Source organism: Mustela nigripes, chromosome 7 (assembly GCF_022355385.1).
Source record: "Mustela nigripes isolate SB6536 chromosome 7, MUSNIG.SB6536, whole genome shotgun sequence".
Lineage (NCBI taxonomy): Eukaryota > Metazoa > Chordata > Mammalia > Carnivora > Mustelidae > Mustela > Mustela nigripes.
In genome coordinates, this window is record NC_081563.1 from 96,518,829 (window position 1) to 96,533,913 (window position 15,085).

The 15,085-nt window shown below is 42.7% G+C and overlaps 1 protein-coding gene across 7 annotated transcripts in view; it reads right to left on the bottom strand.

Annotated features, from left to right (window-relative positions):
- Window positions 1-15,085, bottom strand: part of RIN2 (Ras and Rab interactor 2) — a 221,917-nt gene that overhangs the window by 167,981 nt on the left and 38,851 nt on the right. For 5 of the 7 annotated variants that reach the window (XM_059406455.1, XM_059406456.1, XM_059406454.1 and 2 more), the window contains 2 exons: window positions 9,227-9,349; window positions 8,961-9,073 (listed from right to left, as the gene is read on the bottom strand). In XM_059406455.1, coding sequence (XP_059262438.1) covers window positions 8,961-8,976 — 16 coding nt within the window. In that variant the 5' untranslated portion in view covers window positions 8,977-9,073; window positions 9,227-9,349. The remainder of the gene's footprint in view (window positions 1-8,960; window positions 9,074-9,226; window positions 9,350-15,085) is intronic. The other 2 variants (XM_059406457.1, XM_059406460.1) reach the window with 1 other exon arrangement.

A 15,085-nucleotide genomic window follows, 5' to 3' on the forward strand; every position in this document is an offset into this window, starting at 1 on the left:
CCTCACTTTCCTGCTTCATTATCTCGAGTGGTTGCTATGATCTAAGTGGTGATGTTATGAAATGAAATGTCACCCCCTGAGAAGTGGCACCAATCAGTGAAAAGGTAGAGTTGGGCATGTGGGGCCCTGATGTTTGGGAAGGGTAGAAGGGAAGAAAGGAGGAGCCAGCAATATGATCACCCTACATCCCATACCCACAGGCATCTGTTCCAGGAAGCTGGGCCTCCAGCAAACAAACAGCCTGGGTAAAGCCTTTGAATGCTTTATCATTGTCTGAATTTTCCAACTTTGGGAGTTTTCTTGGGCCAAGCTAACTGACTGAAATCTCCACTTTATGTTTTATGGTCTGAACTCCTAGATACACGTTTACACTCCCAATTGCCAGTAAAAACAAAACAAAACAATGTCAGAAACAGCAGTTTGAGCTCAGATGTTTTGGTTCCCGCATCTTTCATCAATGCTACCATTTTCTATTTTGACCTACTTGGCAAAATTTACAATTTACCAAGACTTGAAGAGATCGTTCATCATTTCCAATTACCCGTCAGGAAGGCATTTTATAACCATGTCTGGTTTTCTGTAATTTATTTATCTTGTATTTCCAAATATCAAAATTCCTAACATGCAGAAACCACACTCCCAGATAATAAAGACTATGTGTTATTTTCCAGTTGACTTTTTTCAATATTTCCAGTCATAAAACGAGGATACAAGTGACCTGATTAACCATGCGGACATTTAAATCTAATGTTTTTCTGCAAATTTAGAATAACCATTTTATTACAAAAGCAATCCAAGTTTGTTATAGGAAAATTCTAAAATAAATTCTAAAATAAGCAAATAATTTAAATGATCAGCTCTATTAATCCTGTAGAGTACATCCTTCCAGAATTTGTATGAACTCATCTGTCTCTACCTCCTTATTGTATTTCATTTCATTTTGTAATATTTATTATAACCTAACATAGTGTGTATTTACTTGCTTGATTATGTATTGTCTAATTCTCCCACTAGGGTGGGAATCTCCTGGGGAAGCACTTTGTCGGGCTGGTTCTGGCCTCACAAAGTGTCTGATGCATAGTAGGATCTCCTAAAGATTCAATCAATGAATGAAAGAATGAATAGTTGGTACTCACTAAGTATTGGAAAAATCAAAAGCCAGTAAGTACAAGCCAACCTGCTGAAAGTCAAGGATAAGGGAGGTGGGTGAACTAGAACATTTTTCTGTTCCATCTCATTATTCTTTACTCCATCTGCTATTAGGTAACTGGCCCATTAATTTCTGTTTGAACTTAATAAATTTGCGGGCATATCTTTGCTTCACTTTCATTATGGGAGAAATCGTACAAGTTGAAGATTTGGTGGGAAGTGGAAGAGAAACAACTCCACAGACGCACCTGCTGTAATCGGGGTCAGCGTGGAGCAGGTGGGAGGGGCGAGCCGTTGGGGAACACACAAGCTCCTGTGCCCATGCGCGCACCAGCCCTCCTCACCCCTCCGTGGCCAGGTCCCGCACTACACTGGCAGGCAGATACATAGCCAAATGTCTCTTACCCATACTCGGGGCGGGGGAGTGGGGTGGGGAGGAAGGCTGAGGAGCTGGGTAATTTCCTCAGGGACTGAAGAAAGAAAAGTAATAATAAGCCTTTTCATGTTTTTCCTTGCTCTAACATCTGGGCATTTTTAAATCATCAATTTCCCATTTACAGAAAAAAAAAAAAAAAGTTGTCAAGGAAGTATGTCTTGATTTAAGAAAGATCCATCATGTCTTTACCAGACAATGAATTGTTCTGGAAGATTGAAAATCTGATCTCTCCCTTCCCTTTAAGTTTTTTACTGAGGATAAAACACCACGAAATAACTGCAGAGGGTACCATTCAGATGGGGCATGGGGGGGCACTGATGGGGTCTAGGGGTTTTTCTTCTTTTAACTTTTTATTTGGAAATAATGTTGATCTTACAGAAAAAATTACAATAGTCCAAACCCTTTTTAATCAATAACAAAAATAGAGAGAGAGAGAGACAAAAGATTTGAACAGGGGTGCCTGGGTGACTCAGTGGGTTAAAGCCTCTGCCTTCAGCTGGCATCCTGATCCCAGGGTCCTGGGATTGAGCCTTGAACCCAGGCTTTCAGCAGGGAGCCTGCTTCCCCCTCCCTCTCTCTGTCTGCCTCTCTGCCTACTTGTGATCTCTGTCTGTCACATAAATAAATCAAATCTTTAAATAAAAAGAAAAGAAAAGATTTGAACAGAGGTATCCCCCAAACAAGATTTGTGAATGGCAAAAAAGCACATGAAAAGACGCTGGACATCACTAGTCATTAGGAAACCCTAAACCGGAAATCAGATGCCACTAGGCTTGTATCAGAATGACTAACTTCAGAAAGACTCACAATACTAGTTGTTGGTGAGGATATGAAGAAACTGGACCCTTCATACAGTGTTGGGGGAATGCAATAAAATGGTACAGTCTCTTTGAAAACAGTGTGGTATCCCTTAAAAAACTAAGCATAGACTTACCATATGTCCCAGAAATTTCACTGGTTAAGTACCTACCCAGGAGAAATTAAAATATATATCCACATAAGACTACGTCTGGATGTTTCTAAGCAGCATTATTAGGAACAATAAAACTGAAACAAACCAAATTTCTATCAACTATAGGACAGATAAACGAAAAGTGATATATCTGTATAATGAAATACTATTGCACAGCAAAAAGGGATCTACTGACATAAGCTATGATGTGAATAATTTTAATAACATTATGCTGAGTGAAAGTCAGACATAAAAGTCTACCTATTGTATGATTCCACTTACATAAAATTTCTAAAAAAACTATTTCTAGAAAACTATATATTTACCCAAATACTCATACTTGTATCCTTAAAAATGGGTGAATTTTAGGACATGTAAGTTATAAACCAATAAAAGTGCCTGCCTGAAAAAAAAAAAAAACCCAGCATACTCTACATATTGTTCTGCATTATGCTTTTTTCCTGCTCAAAACTATAATTTGAATAGAGTTCAATATCAGCTCATTAGCTCTCTCTTTTTTGTTCATGGTCATATAATGTTTCATTGTATGTCTGTGCCAAAATGTAAATAAATTAAATAGCCAAGCAAAGGAATACTCGCCTTTCCCCATTCAGTCCAAAAGGCCTTCAAGGTATTTAGCTTCTGCTGTGCTCTTTCAAAAAAAAAAATTATTATTATTATTATTATTATTGGTAGCTCTTTCAAAAGCTACAAATTCCCTCATTCCATTCTTGAAAATCTCTGGCATGCCCCTTAACAGATGCTATTGGGGCCTCACTCATGTCCCCTTTGCACTTATCACCCTCTTAACAAGTCTAGAGTTTCCATGGCAAGTACCAGCGGCACTCTTTCGGAAGACTCTGACAGCAACACACTTGACTCACCCACAAGTAGACCAGAAGACCAGGGAGTTACTGCGCCCTGAAATGGTCCTCACCGATGATGGATGGAAATCAGTGGATAAAATACCCCAGCAACCTCACTCCTTGGTGAAGCAACTCTGAGATGAGGTTGATCATCTCCCAGAGCTCACCTGCAGGACAGAGACCCCCTTGCCCATACTGGCAATCTGCCCAGTAAAATGACTGCTTTCTCCTCCTTGTTTCATTTACCCACTCCCCCCACTGTCCTTCCCACCAAGAAGTGACACTTAGTTACTGGCTCACACATCTCGCTCTGTCTCCTCCACCCTGGTGCATTTATAAAGACAGAAGCGAACCACTAAGCTCACAGGCATTTGGATTTAGGATTAAGAGGGCATATGATTTCAACAATGTGTTAATTAGAATGCTCTAAAGGGACAAAGTGAGGTGCTACGGTTAAGACGTTAGCATCATCAAGATCTGTTTTAACTTGCTTGCTCGGCCAGTATATGGACACATAAATAACTTATGAGTGTTTGCAAAGACGTTTAATCGTTCAAGGTTTAGGTTTTTTCCGCAGACCTTCTTTACGGGGCCAAGAACACAACAGTCGAGCCACCCTGAGCATATGCTTTATGACTTATAACTCACAAAAAAGCATTTCAATGGCAAGTCTTTTCCATGCTAACTTGGAAAAAGTCCTGTAAATTTATGGCTGCAAATTCCAACCAACATAAAAGCTCTCCCTCTTCTCCTTCCAGCCAAATTGTCGTCCCGCCAGCTGAGAGCGCCAAGGTACTGAGAAGAGCAGAGAAATGAGATTTTTACAGGATTCCAGCCTTCTCCTAAAATGTAGGAAAATACACACATCCCTATAACTGACAATTTATTCATTCCACTTGCTGCTCTTCTTTTACTCGGAGCTTGAGCAACTGTAGGGGCAGATGCCAAGTCTCACCATCTGAGGCAGCTACCTAGGTGGTGTCCAGTTGTAACTGGAACAGAAGAGCTCAACACCTTCAGACACTTTGTGAGTCCATAATGAGCTGTCCTGGTATGAGATAAGGCAACAATCCCCAGTTGAGGACTGAGACAGGTTCCTCTGCAACCTGAGGGTATGCGGCTTTCAATAACCATCTCTCATTTAATACTAAATTAGAATGTCATTAAAGATTTGGTATTTTGCCCAAGTTGATAATGAAGACTGGCACTGGTAAAACTTTTAAATTTCACATTGTATTTGCATAGGTTAGCCCAGGCAAAGGAAGCACAGTAGAGTGCCTTATTGATTCTAAGCCAAGCCGAACGTACCTCTCTGCATGTTAACTTGGGTTTGGCCACAAGACTTCCTTTAGACAATAAGATAATACAGAAATCTCCGTGAAGAGGCCTTTTGGGTTTCCACTTGTACCCCTGTACCTCTGTCACGGCCATGAGAAGAGCCTGCTTTGGGTAGCAACTGCCCACCAGCCTCACTCAGAACGCGCTCAGGTGAACTGGTCCGAGCCTGTATCTCAGCCAAGAGAAGCCAAGCCTAGCTGGACCTATGCCAGAGGCAGAGCCACCCAGGTGAGCTCAACCCAGATCAGTCAAACCCCAGTCAACCTGTAGTTGCATGAGCTAATAAGTAAATGCTCATTGTAAATTTTCCACTGAGTATGGTCGTAGTATGCTGCATGGTGACAGCCCAGCCAGAGAACAAAGGGGAAGTACAGGAAGCCAAGGGGAACGATGCACAATAGCTTTTCCTTGTTTCCTTTCCTGGGACAAACGGGTGGCAACATACAGGATACAATGATGAAGTCCGCAATCGCTTTGAAAAGATCCCTGTGATTTCTCCAAGAATATCCCAGCTTCCGTGTCCCTTGGTGGGACAATTCCAAGATGTGTCCTACAGATCCCCCAGTGGGATTGAGCCCCAGGTACCCACTGTCACCTGCTCACAGTCACATCCTGATGGCCTCCTGCCCTCCCAACCTCACCGTCTCCTTCACTGAGTGTCCAGTTGTGTCATTGCACACAAATTCTTGATGCAAGCTAGGATATGGCCCATCTTTACAAATAAAAGCTAACATTCATCAAGCACTCGATTGTGCCAGACACCATGACACACAATGACTTCACCACTCTCCATTTTCTCATCTGTAAAATGGGGACAAAGACACTACCTCTCAGGGCCACGTGAGGAAAGAATGGGTAATGGACCTAGAATAGGCCTTGACATTGCGAGCCATAAAGCAATGTTACTATTTCCAACAAGACTCACTTGTCCTTATTGCTATCGGGCTTCTAAGCTGCATCTGCAGGTAGGAAAGAACCAGTAAAATTGAGGAAACTACAGAGGGGAAAAGAACAATGACGAGAAAACAGAGAAATTCTTCATGAAACCCCTTTAAAATTCTCAGCCAGTGGATGGCAGCACTAGCCTTTAACTAAACAGGCAGCGGCAACAGGAAAAACAAGCATTCTCCACCAGAGAACATCCGAGAGGAATCCGGTGAAAGACATCAGTCAGGCTGTGCTCCCCTGTGTGCACTGAGGCTTGGGAGGTATTTCCAGTGGAGCTGTTTCAGACGGGCCCAATAGTGGGCTGAGGATCTTGGTCTGGTGAGGCCTATGCTTCCACTACACTCTACCAGAGCACCCTCTGGGTACCGAGAAATACAACATTCAAACCCGGCGGCTGGGGCCTCAGGACTCAGCCAGGAAGAGGAGATGGATCACTCAGTTGGGACTGAAAATGACCCATCCCTGCTTACCCCGGGGAAGCAGGGGGTCTTCCCAAAGGTAGCTGCTTACTTGCGGCTTGCCAGATTCTCCACGGGTCAAGTCATCCCACCAGCCCTACCCTTCCACTGCATGCTCCTCATTCCAAGATCCAAACAGAGGTCAGGGGAAGGGGAGGGAGTAAATCCCACGTGCTCTGATCACACCTGCAAGAGGGCCGCCATTTCTGTAGAACCCACAGGTGACATCAGCATGGCAGGATTCAGCCAAGTGCACCGTGGAAGCCATCACACAGCTGGGCTTTGAACCCTATCTGCGTCAATGCCTAACTGTGACCGAGGGCAAGTTACTGGAGCTCTTAGCACTCAGTTTCCCCATCTGTAAAGTGAGGATAATAATGATCCCACCCTTATAGGGCTGTTGAGAAAATGAAATGTGACCATGAACTCAGTGGTAGTTTCACGAGGCCCAGTGTTTGTAGCTGAAGCCTTCCTGAGATCCCATGGAAACAAAGCCATTCGGGAGACAGACCATTTAACCCTTCCCTACCCTCTCTACTGGCTCCCCCAAGTGAGACATGAGAGAGCCACACCTTCATCACCTGCCACTCCCCACCCCGCCACTGACAACGGGAGGAAAGAGAGCCCAGCCCAGACCATCAACCTGCAAAATCCTTAACTAAATAAATGGCTATTATTTTAAGCTACTATGTTCTGGGGTTGGCTTTTTTTATTTTTTAAGGTAGCAAAAGCTAACTGATGGATTGGGCCGTAAAATAGGACAGAAGACTTAAACTTGCCTTGCATTTTGCATGCATTTATTTATCCTTCATAATAAAAAAAAAATCCTCATAGTCTGGTCCTGCTGCCACCTCCTTTATTACAGGAGCCCTACACCTGCTAAGCGTAGGGTAAAATAGTGGACATTCTGGACAAGGTAGTGATGGGAGTTATTCACAGTTCTTGAGAAGCTGCAATGACACTCACAAAACTAAACACAAAATGAAAGACCCATGTGCCATCATTCCCATGAGTAAGGCTACCTGGAATGAATGCAGAAGCTATGTGTCACGTTTCAACATTCGCACCAAGGTCAATTCTCCTGTGTCGCACCTCTGAAAGTATTTTTCATTTGGGTAACAACGGGGTGAAATAGAGCATCTTGGAGCCCTGCCTGTTCTCGCTATTGTTAACTGACCACTGATTTTCACTGAAGTTGTTTTTTTTACAGAAGCCAAATGTGAAGATGTTTTATCTCACAGGAAAGACCGAGGAAGTGAAAAAAGAAACCTCTGACCTCAAAAGACAAATCTTTAGCAGCAAGATAAGACGTTGGTATTTATATCTGGAATTTTGCACTTCCTTACCCTACTGTCATCACTGTTAAGAAAATTCTTGGTTGATGCTCTGAGGTATTTCTTTCTCACACCTTTATTTATTGTCTGTCTGCTGGGAGCCAGAACCTGCGCTAGAAGACATGAGGTGAGAAGACAGGAGACAGGCTCCCTGCTGGCCTCAGGGAGCCTGAAGTCAAACAAGAAATAGCCATGTTGATGATACAGAAGTATCTGGTCACACAAATGACTATTATTTCACATGACAGGGAAAAGTATCTTCTGTGCCATGAGCAGATCCCAAGCTGTCTAAGCTCATGGAGGGAAGGTGGTTGGCTTCCTGAGAGAACTGTATGTCTAGACCAGGACTGGCAGCATTGATTTGGGGTTCATATTAAGGAAACAATCACAACAGACTATATAAAACCAGTTCTCCTATGTTATTGTCTTGTCGTCTTATGCCAGATGGGTTGGCTTTCTCTGAGAGCAGCAGTGTCTAAAAGGCAGCCCACACCCCAACTCTTGATCCAGAAGGAGCGGACGTCTGGGCACTGGCAGATCTCATAAGCCTGGGTAGACTAGCCCTGGGCTCAGATCCCAGCTCATTGTGTGGCCCTGGGTGAGTCACATCATCTCAATGGGCTCCTATTTCCTTACTCGTAAATGAGTGCAATGCCCTCGACCTTAAATGGTGTTGCAGCGGTTATAAATGAGAGACCTTGAAACGAAGACAATGTTGGATGTTGGTGTTGTTCATGAATCCACTGTGGGGGCAGGGCCAAACATGGCCGAACAGTTCATCAGAGACAGCTTGTCTTTTCTCCCTGGCATCAGTGGAGGAAGATCCAAGGCTGGCGGCTGGAGCCACCCAAAGTCTCGCTCACGTGTCTGTGTGGCCTTATGTGGGACTGGCAGCTAGAACCCTGAAACATGGCCTTTATAAGGGGATTGGGCCAATGGTAGCTGGTCTCAAAGACAAATGTGCCTAAAGAATGAGAGCGAGCCAAGGAGAAGCCATGTCATCTTCGATGATCTGGCTCTGAGACCACTCTGTGTCCCTCCTGCCACCTCTCTGTCACTGAGTTCTACCCAGATTCCAGGAGAGTGAAAATGTACTTCCCTGCCTGAGGGAACATGGCAAGGTTGTTGTGGCCACTTTTGGAAAATCAGATCTGCCAGTGGTGTCTACTGACATCCCTTTGATGCTATTTCCCTGTTATATGATGCTACGGGGGAAAAAAAAAGAGAGAGAGAGAGAGAGAGAGAAAGAGAGAGAAAGGTGGTGATGGAAGAAATGTACAAGAGAGGGAGAGAGCAGACAGAGTAAGGCTTTTATGCTGGGATGGGGTCCTCACCATCGCAACCCTCCTTGGTGAGGAACCAGCTTCTTTGTGCTCCCTGATGGCCACATTTCTATGATGGGGATAGCAGCTGAGCCTCCTTCATGGTGGTGGTATGGGAATTCAATGAATCAATCCATTAAAGTGCTTAGAGCCTCACCTGCCACGTAGTCCATGCTCCATAAATGGGAGCTATGGTTTATGCTCTCCTCAACCGCCTTGGCGTTGGTTTGACCCTGGGGCCATCCATCACACGCTGATTCCCTCAGATACCTGGAAACAGGGATGCAGCTGCCCGTCAGAAAAGTCACACCCCTGTCAACCAAGCTAGAGCGCACAGTCTCTCCGACGGCACAGAACAAACTGGAAACGAGAAACATCCCCAGGATGCCACACACCGGGTTTTATCATTTCGATGTTACATACCCTTCACGCCGGCATGTCCTGTCTCCCTCTTCAGTTCAGTCCCAGCCTCTCCAATGTCCCGAAGGGCTTGAACATTCTATCTTTTCCAGTGGAAGTTCAGCAGTCCGGATCTTTTGCCTCCTTCTACAACACACAGAATTAGCCATTTAGGGTTTTGGAAGCATTTTAAAAATATCATGTGCAACCACATGGAGGACTTGTCTCACTGGGCTCTGGAAGGATCCAGTGATGGCTAGGAGTGCAGCCAATGGCCTTCCCTTCCTTGTCTGGCCCTCATTCCCATCTCTGGACCAGGTAACTAAAGACAGGCGTTCTTTACCAGAATGTCCTCTAAATCCCTATGCTAATGCTCAGATTTCTAAAACTCCCAAAAAAGTCTTTCACTTAAAAAAAAAAAAATGGGGCTAATTAGTAACCAAGCTGTCTTTGTATCATTTAAGTGTCAATTTGTTTTCTATTATCCCCTTGCATCATATCAGCATCTACAAATTTAAAGAGTTGTGCAATCTTCCAGTCTAGAACTTTGGAGATGGGACCAATCTGAATATGAAATTCTGACTTATCCCCCTATTTCACTTTTTTGTATCAAAGCCCTAACCTTTCCAAAATTACCTGAGCACACAAATGCAGTCAAATCACTCACACACACACACACACAAAACAAACAAACAAACAAACAAAAACCCAGAAATAAAACACAACTATTAGATCAAAGCTCAAATTCTTTTCACCACAACCACTAACACCTGGAGCCCACATCCTTGGCAGAGGTGAACACTGTTATAGATTGACTCTCTCCTTCTCTCTCCCCTACCCACACACATACACACATGTGTTTCTTTTCTAAATAAATGTTCATTGTGTGTCATCCTACACCTTGTGTATTCCATGCTCAAGATGTCCTATCAAACTCCCTACATCAGTGTAAGAAGATTCTCTCATTTTATTTTTGCTACTCTTTGGTAATATTCCATGGTTTCAGCTCCTCCATCAGGCTGTGTAACTGGACTGACTCCCTCTCCAGCACATCACGTCCCTTGCATCCCTTCATTCTCTGGATTCCAGTTTGGCCTCTGGCCTGGAACAGCCTCCCCGACCCTCTCCTCACTCTCGAGAAGATTCAGTTCTCAGATCTGGGGGCAACGCATTTGATCTTGAATCCCAGCTGCGTCTCAGGCCCCATGTTGTGCTCTTTGCTCAGCAGGGAGCCTGCTTCTCCTTCTCCCTCTGCCTGCTGCTCCCCTTCCTGTGCTCTCTCTGTGTCAAATAAATAAAATCTTAAAAACAAAAAAGAAAGAGATGTATTCATTTATTTTAGAGAGAGTGTGCTCATGAGTGTGCAAGTAGGGGGAGGGGCAGAGAGGAGAGAATCCTCAAGCAGATTCCCTGCTGAGTGCAGAGCCTGACCAGAGGTTCCATCCCAGGATCCTGAGATCATGACCTAAGCAGACACAAGAGTCAGACGCTCAACCAACTGTGCCACCCGGGCGCCCCCCAACTTTCTTTTTTAATACAGGTTTTCCTCTGACTCCTATGTCACATATACATAGGTAAGATTACTGATAAATAGTCAAAGTAAGCTTTAGGGCCCATTCACATCACTTCACAATGTCTTCTAATTTCTGCTAACAGATATACAAGGAGTTGGGAGTTAATTTACTGACCCACTATATTCTGGGTAAGCCACACAGTGACACCAAGCAAAGGAAGCCATATAACAACAGGAATGGAAACCAATACAATTAGAAGTAATGAGATTAATTTAATGTATTAGATGATGTTGTTTGGCTAAAACTCAGTCATTCCTTGTAACATGAATATAGCAGAGTTTCCTCTTCTGTGCGGGAAGGACTATCATAAGAGAATAAACCAAGAATTTTCCTTAAAATTTTAAAACAAAGACTGTAACAAAAGACAAAGAAGAAAAACGTATAACCATAAAAGGAACAATGAGATATAACAACTGTAAATAGGTGCATAAATACATAAAACTTAATAACAAACATAAATGAAGTAATTAATAGTAATGCAGTCACAGTAGGGGACTTTAATATTCCAGTTACATCAATGGACAGATCATCCAAACAGAAAATCAACAAAACAAACAGTGGCTTTGAATGACACATTGGACCAGATGGATTTAACAAATGTTTTCAGAACATTCAATCCTAAAACAGCAGAATACACATTCTTTTCAAGTGAACAAGGAACGTTCTCCAGAACAGATCACATATTATGCCACAAAATAAGTCTCAACAAATTCATACCATGCATCTTTTCTGACCATAATGATCTGAAACTAGAAATCAAAAGAAAAAATCTGGAGGTTAAATAATATGGTACTAAACAATGAATGGGGCAACCAAAAAAATCAAAGAAGAAATTTAAAAATACATGGAGACAAATGAAAATGAAAATAAAATAGTCCAAAATCTTTGATAAAGAGCAAAAGCTGTTCTAAGTGGGAAGTTCATGTTAATACAGGCTTACCCTAAGAAGCAAGAAAAATCTCAAATAAACAAGTCAACCTCACACCTAAAAGAGCTTGAAAGAGAAGAACAAACAAAACCCAAAATCAGCAGAAGGAAGGACATAATAAAAATTAGAGAAGATACATGAAACAAAGTATAAAAATAAAACAGGTCAATGAAACCAGAAGCTCATTCTTTGAAAAGATCAACAAAATTGATAAACTTTTAGCTACATTCATAAAAAGGGAGAGAGAGAGGGAAGGGGGAGAAGGAGAGAGAGAGGGAGGAAATACTTAAATACAATTAGAAATGAAAAAGGAGAAAGAACAACCAACAGCACAGAAATGCAAAGGATTGTAAGAGAATTTTATGAAAAAATTATATGCCAACACATTGGACAACCTGGAAGAAGTCGATAAATTCCTAGAAACACACAGCCTCCCAAAAGTGAATCAGGAAGAGATAGAAAATGTGAACAGAATGATTCCCAGCAATGATATTGAATCAGTCATCAAGAAACTCCCAGCTAATTAAAGTTCAGGACCAGATGGCTTCACAGGGGAAGGCTACCAAACACACAACGAAGAACTGATACTGATTCTTCTCAAACTATTCCAAAAAGGAGAAAAGGAAGGAAAACTTCCAAATTTGTTCTATAAGAGGCCAACATTACCCTGAAACCAAAACCAGATAAAGACTCCACTAAAAAAGAGAACTACAGGCCAATATTCTTGATGAACGTGGATGCAAAAATTCTCACAAAATATTAACAAACCAAATCCAACACTAAGTTAAGAAATTATTCACCACAGGGGTGCTTGGGTGGCTCAGTGGGTTAAGCCTCTGCCTTTGGCTCAGGTCATGATCTCAGGGTCCTGGGATCGAGCCCCACATTGGGCTCTCTGCTCAGCGGGGAGCCTGCTTCCCTTCCTCTCTCTCTGCCTGCCTCTGCCTACTTGTGATCTCTGTCAAATAAATAAAACCTTTTTTAAAAAAAGAAGAAATCATTCACCACAAGTCAAGTGGGATTTAGTCCCAGATGCAAAGATGGTTCAATATTCAGAAATCAATCAATGTGATACATTACATCAACCAGAGAAAGCAGAAAAGTCATGTGATCTTTTCAAAAGATGCAGAAAAAGCATTTGACAAAGGACAACGTCCATTCATGATAAAAACCCTCAACAAGGTAGATTAGTAATATACAGAACTGTTGAGTCACTATACTGGACACCTGAAACTACTATAACACTGTATGTTAACTATAGTGGAATCAAAGTTTTAAAAAATTAAATCATAAAAAATTAAATTACGGCACCTGGGTGGCTCAGTGGGTTAAGCTTCTGCCTTCAGCTTGGGTCACGATCCCACAGTCCTGGGATTGAGCCCCACATCGGGCTCTCTGCTCGTCAGGGAGCCTGCTTCCCCCTCTCTCTCTGCCTGCCTCTCTGCCTACTTGTGATCTCTGTCTGTCAAATAAATAAATAAAATCTTTTTAAAAATTAAAAAGAAAAAAGAAAAAGAATCACCCTTAAATGCAATTTGGTGTGTGGAGAGGCTTGCAAGAGAGGGAGGCACCCATAAACAGACCACCTGGGGTCAGAGCAGGCTGGGGCCCCCTATCATGCTGACTCTGGGCCATGTGCTCATAAAGTGGAATGGCAGGTGGAATGCTTACACAGTTCTAATGATCCCAGTCTCTTTTCCACTCTCCCTCCACATTTCTCAAGCCGAACTACTATGAAGCTTTCATTTCTTACCCCACTAGACTGCACCAATCTTTCCTTGGGGGCAGGCATTCTCTGTGTCCTAAGCCTGCTCTGCTCCTTCCCTGGACCCTGCCACAATTCAAATTTGTAGGACCACTTGGTCCCAAGGCAAATTAAATAAATGCAAATCCAATGGCAGGCACCGAAATTACCTAGCAGAACGTGTCCAGAAGGCTCCGCTCTTCAAGGGCTCTTCTTCCTGCTTACATATCTAAAAAGTTTTAAGCATGCCCCATGCTTAGGTCACACCCCAAATCAACAACAGTAGAATCCCCAGGGGTTGTACCCCTGCAGCCCTATTTTTCAAAGCCCACTGGGTGATTCCAGTGTGCAGCACAGGTGAAGAACCAGAGATCTAGCAATTAATGGCTTTCAAACTTTTTTGACTTTGGTCCACAGTAAAAAATACTTTTCACATCATGACTGATACCATACACATACATTCAAAACAGAAATCTTTTTTTAAAGATTTTATTTATTTATGAGAGTGAGAGGAAGAGAGAGAGAGAGCATAAGTGGGATGGGCGGAAGGAGAGGGAGAGAAAAATCTCAAGCAGACTCCAAGCTAAGCATGAAGCCTGATACAGGCTTGATCCCAGGACCCTGAGATCATGACCTGGGCCAAAACTGAGTCAGATCCTTAATTGACTGAGTCACCCACAAGCCCCAGAAATAAACATTTTATAAAACAGTACTTAGCTCTTATGTTCTGATGTTTTCTATCCCATTCACTTTTATTGAAAACAAGGCTGGGGGCACCTGGGTGGCCCAGTCAGTTATGTTTCTGACTCCTGGTTTTGGCCCAGGTCATGACCTCATGGGTTGTGGGATGGAGCCCCACTATGGGCTCTGTGCTCTGCTTGAGATTCTCTCCCTCTGTGCCTCTACCCACTCACATATGCACACACACACACTCTCCCTCTCTCGCTCAAATAAATAAATAAATCTTTAAAAAAAAAAAAAACAGACAAGGCTGTATGTGCCCAACTTCCCATTTCACAATCTCTGAGGGAGGTCATGACCCACAGTTCGAAAAACACTGCCTTAGATGACCCAGAATAGTTAAAGTAATTAGTAAACACTATCCTCAGAATAAACACGTATTTCAACAATTCCCACAGAGGATGTATGAACCCCTGAGAATAAATCCATATTTATAGATGCCCATTTTGAAAATCTGTATAATCCAATCTTTCATTTGATAAAACAGGAAAGGTCAAGCTCATAGGTACATTCCCTCTTCTATGCACATATGCCTGTGTACTCATCTATTTGAAAAATCTTTAAACAACTTCCTGGTGGACACCCAGACTAACCACTCCTCAAATTCAATGATGTTTCAATGTGTGTAGCTCAGGGGTTCTAGTCTTAATTTTCCCATTGCTCATGCACCATTGTTTATCACACAATACGGAGCCTGATGCAGGTATTTGCATTAATACTGTTGACTGAGTTTTAGCATCCTGGCATATACTTCCAATTCTAATTTAGCAAAATAATGCACTAGGGAGGCTGATAAACACATCTGGCCATCAGGAGAAGGGGGTTTGCTGTGACTCTTAGTTACCATGCTTATAACACCAGACCATAGTTTCAGGTGTCTAGTGCTGTCACGACAC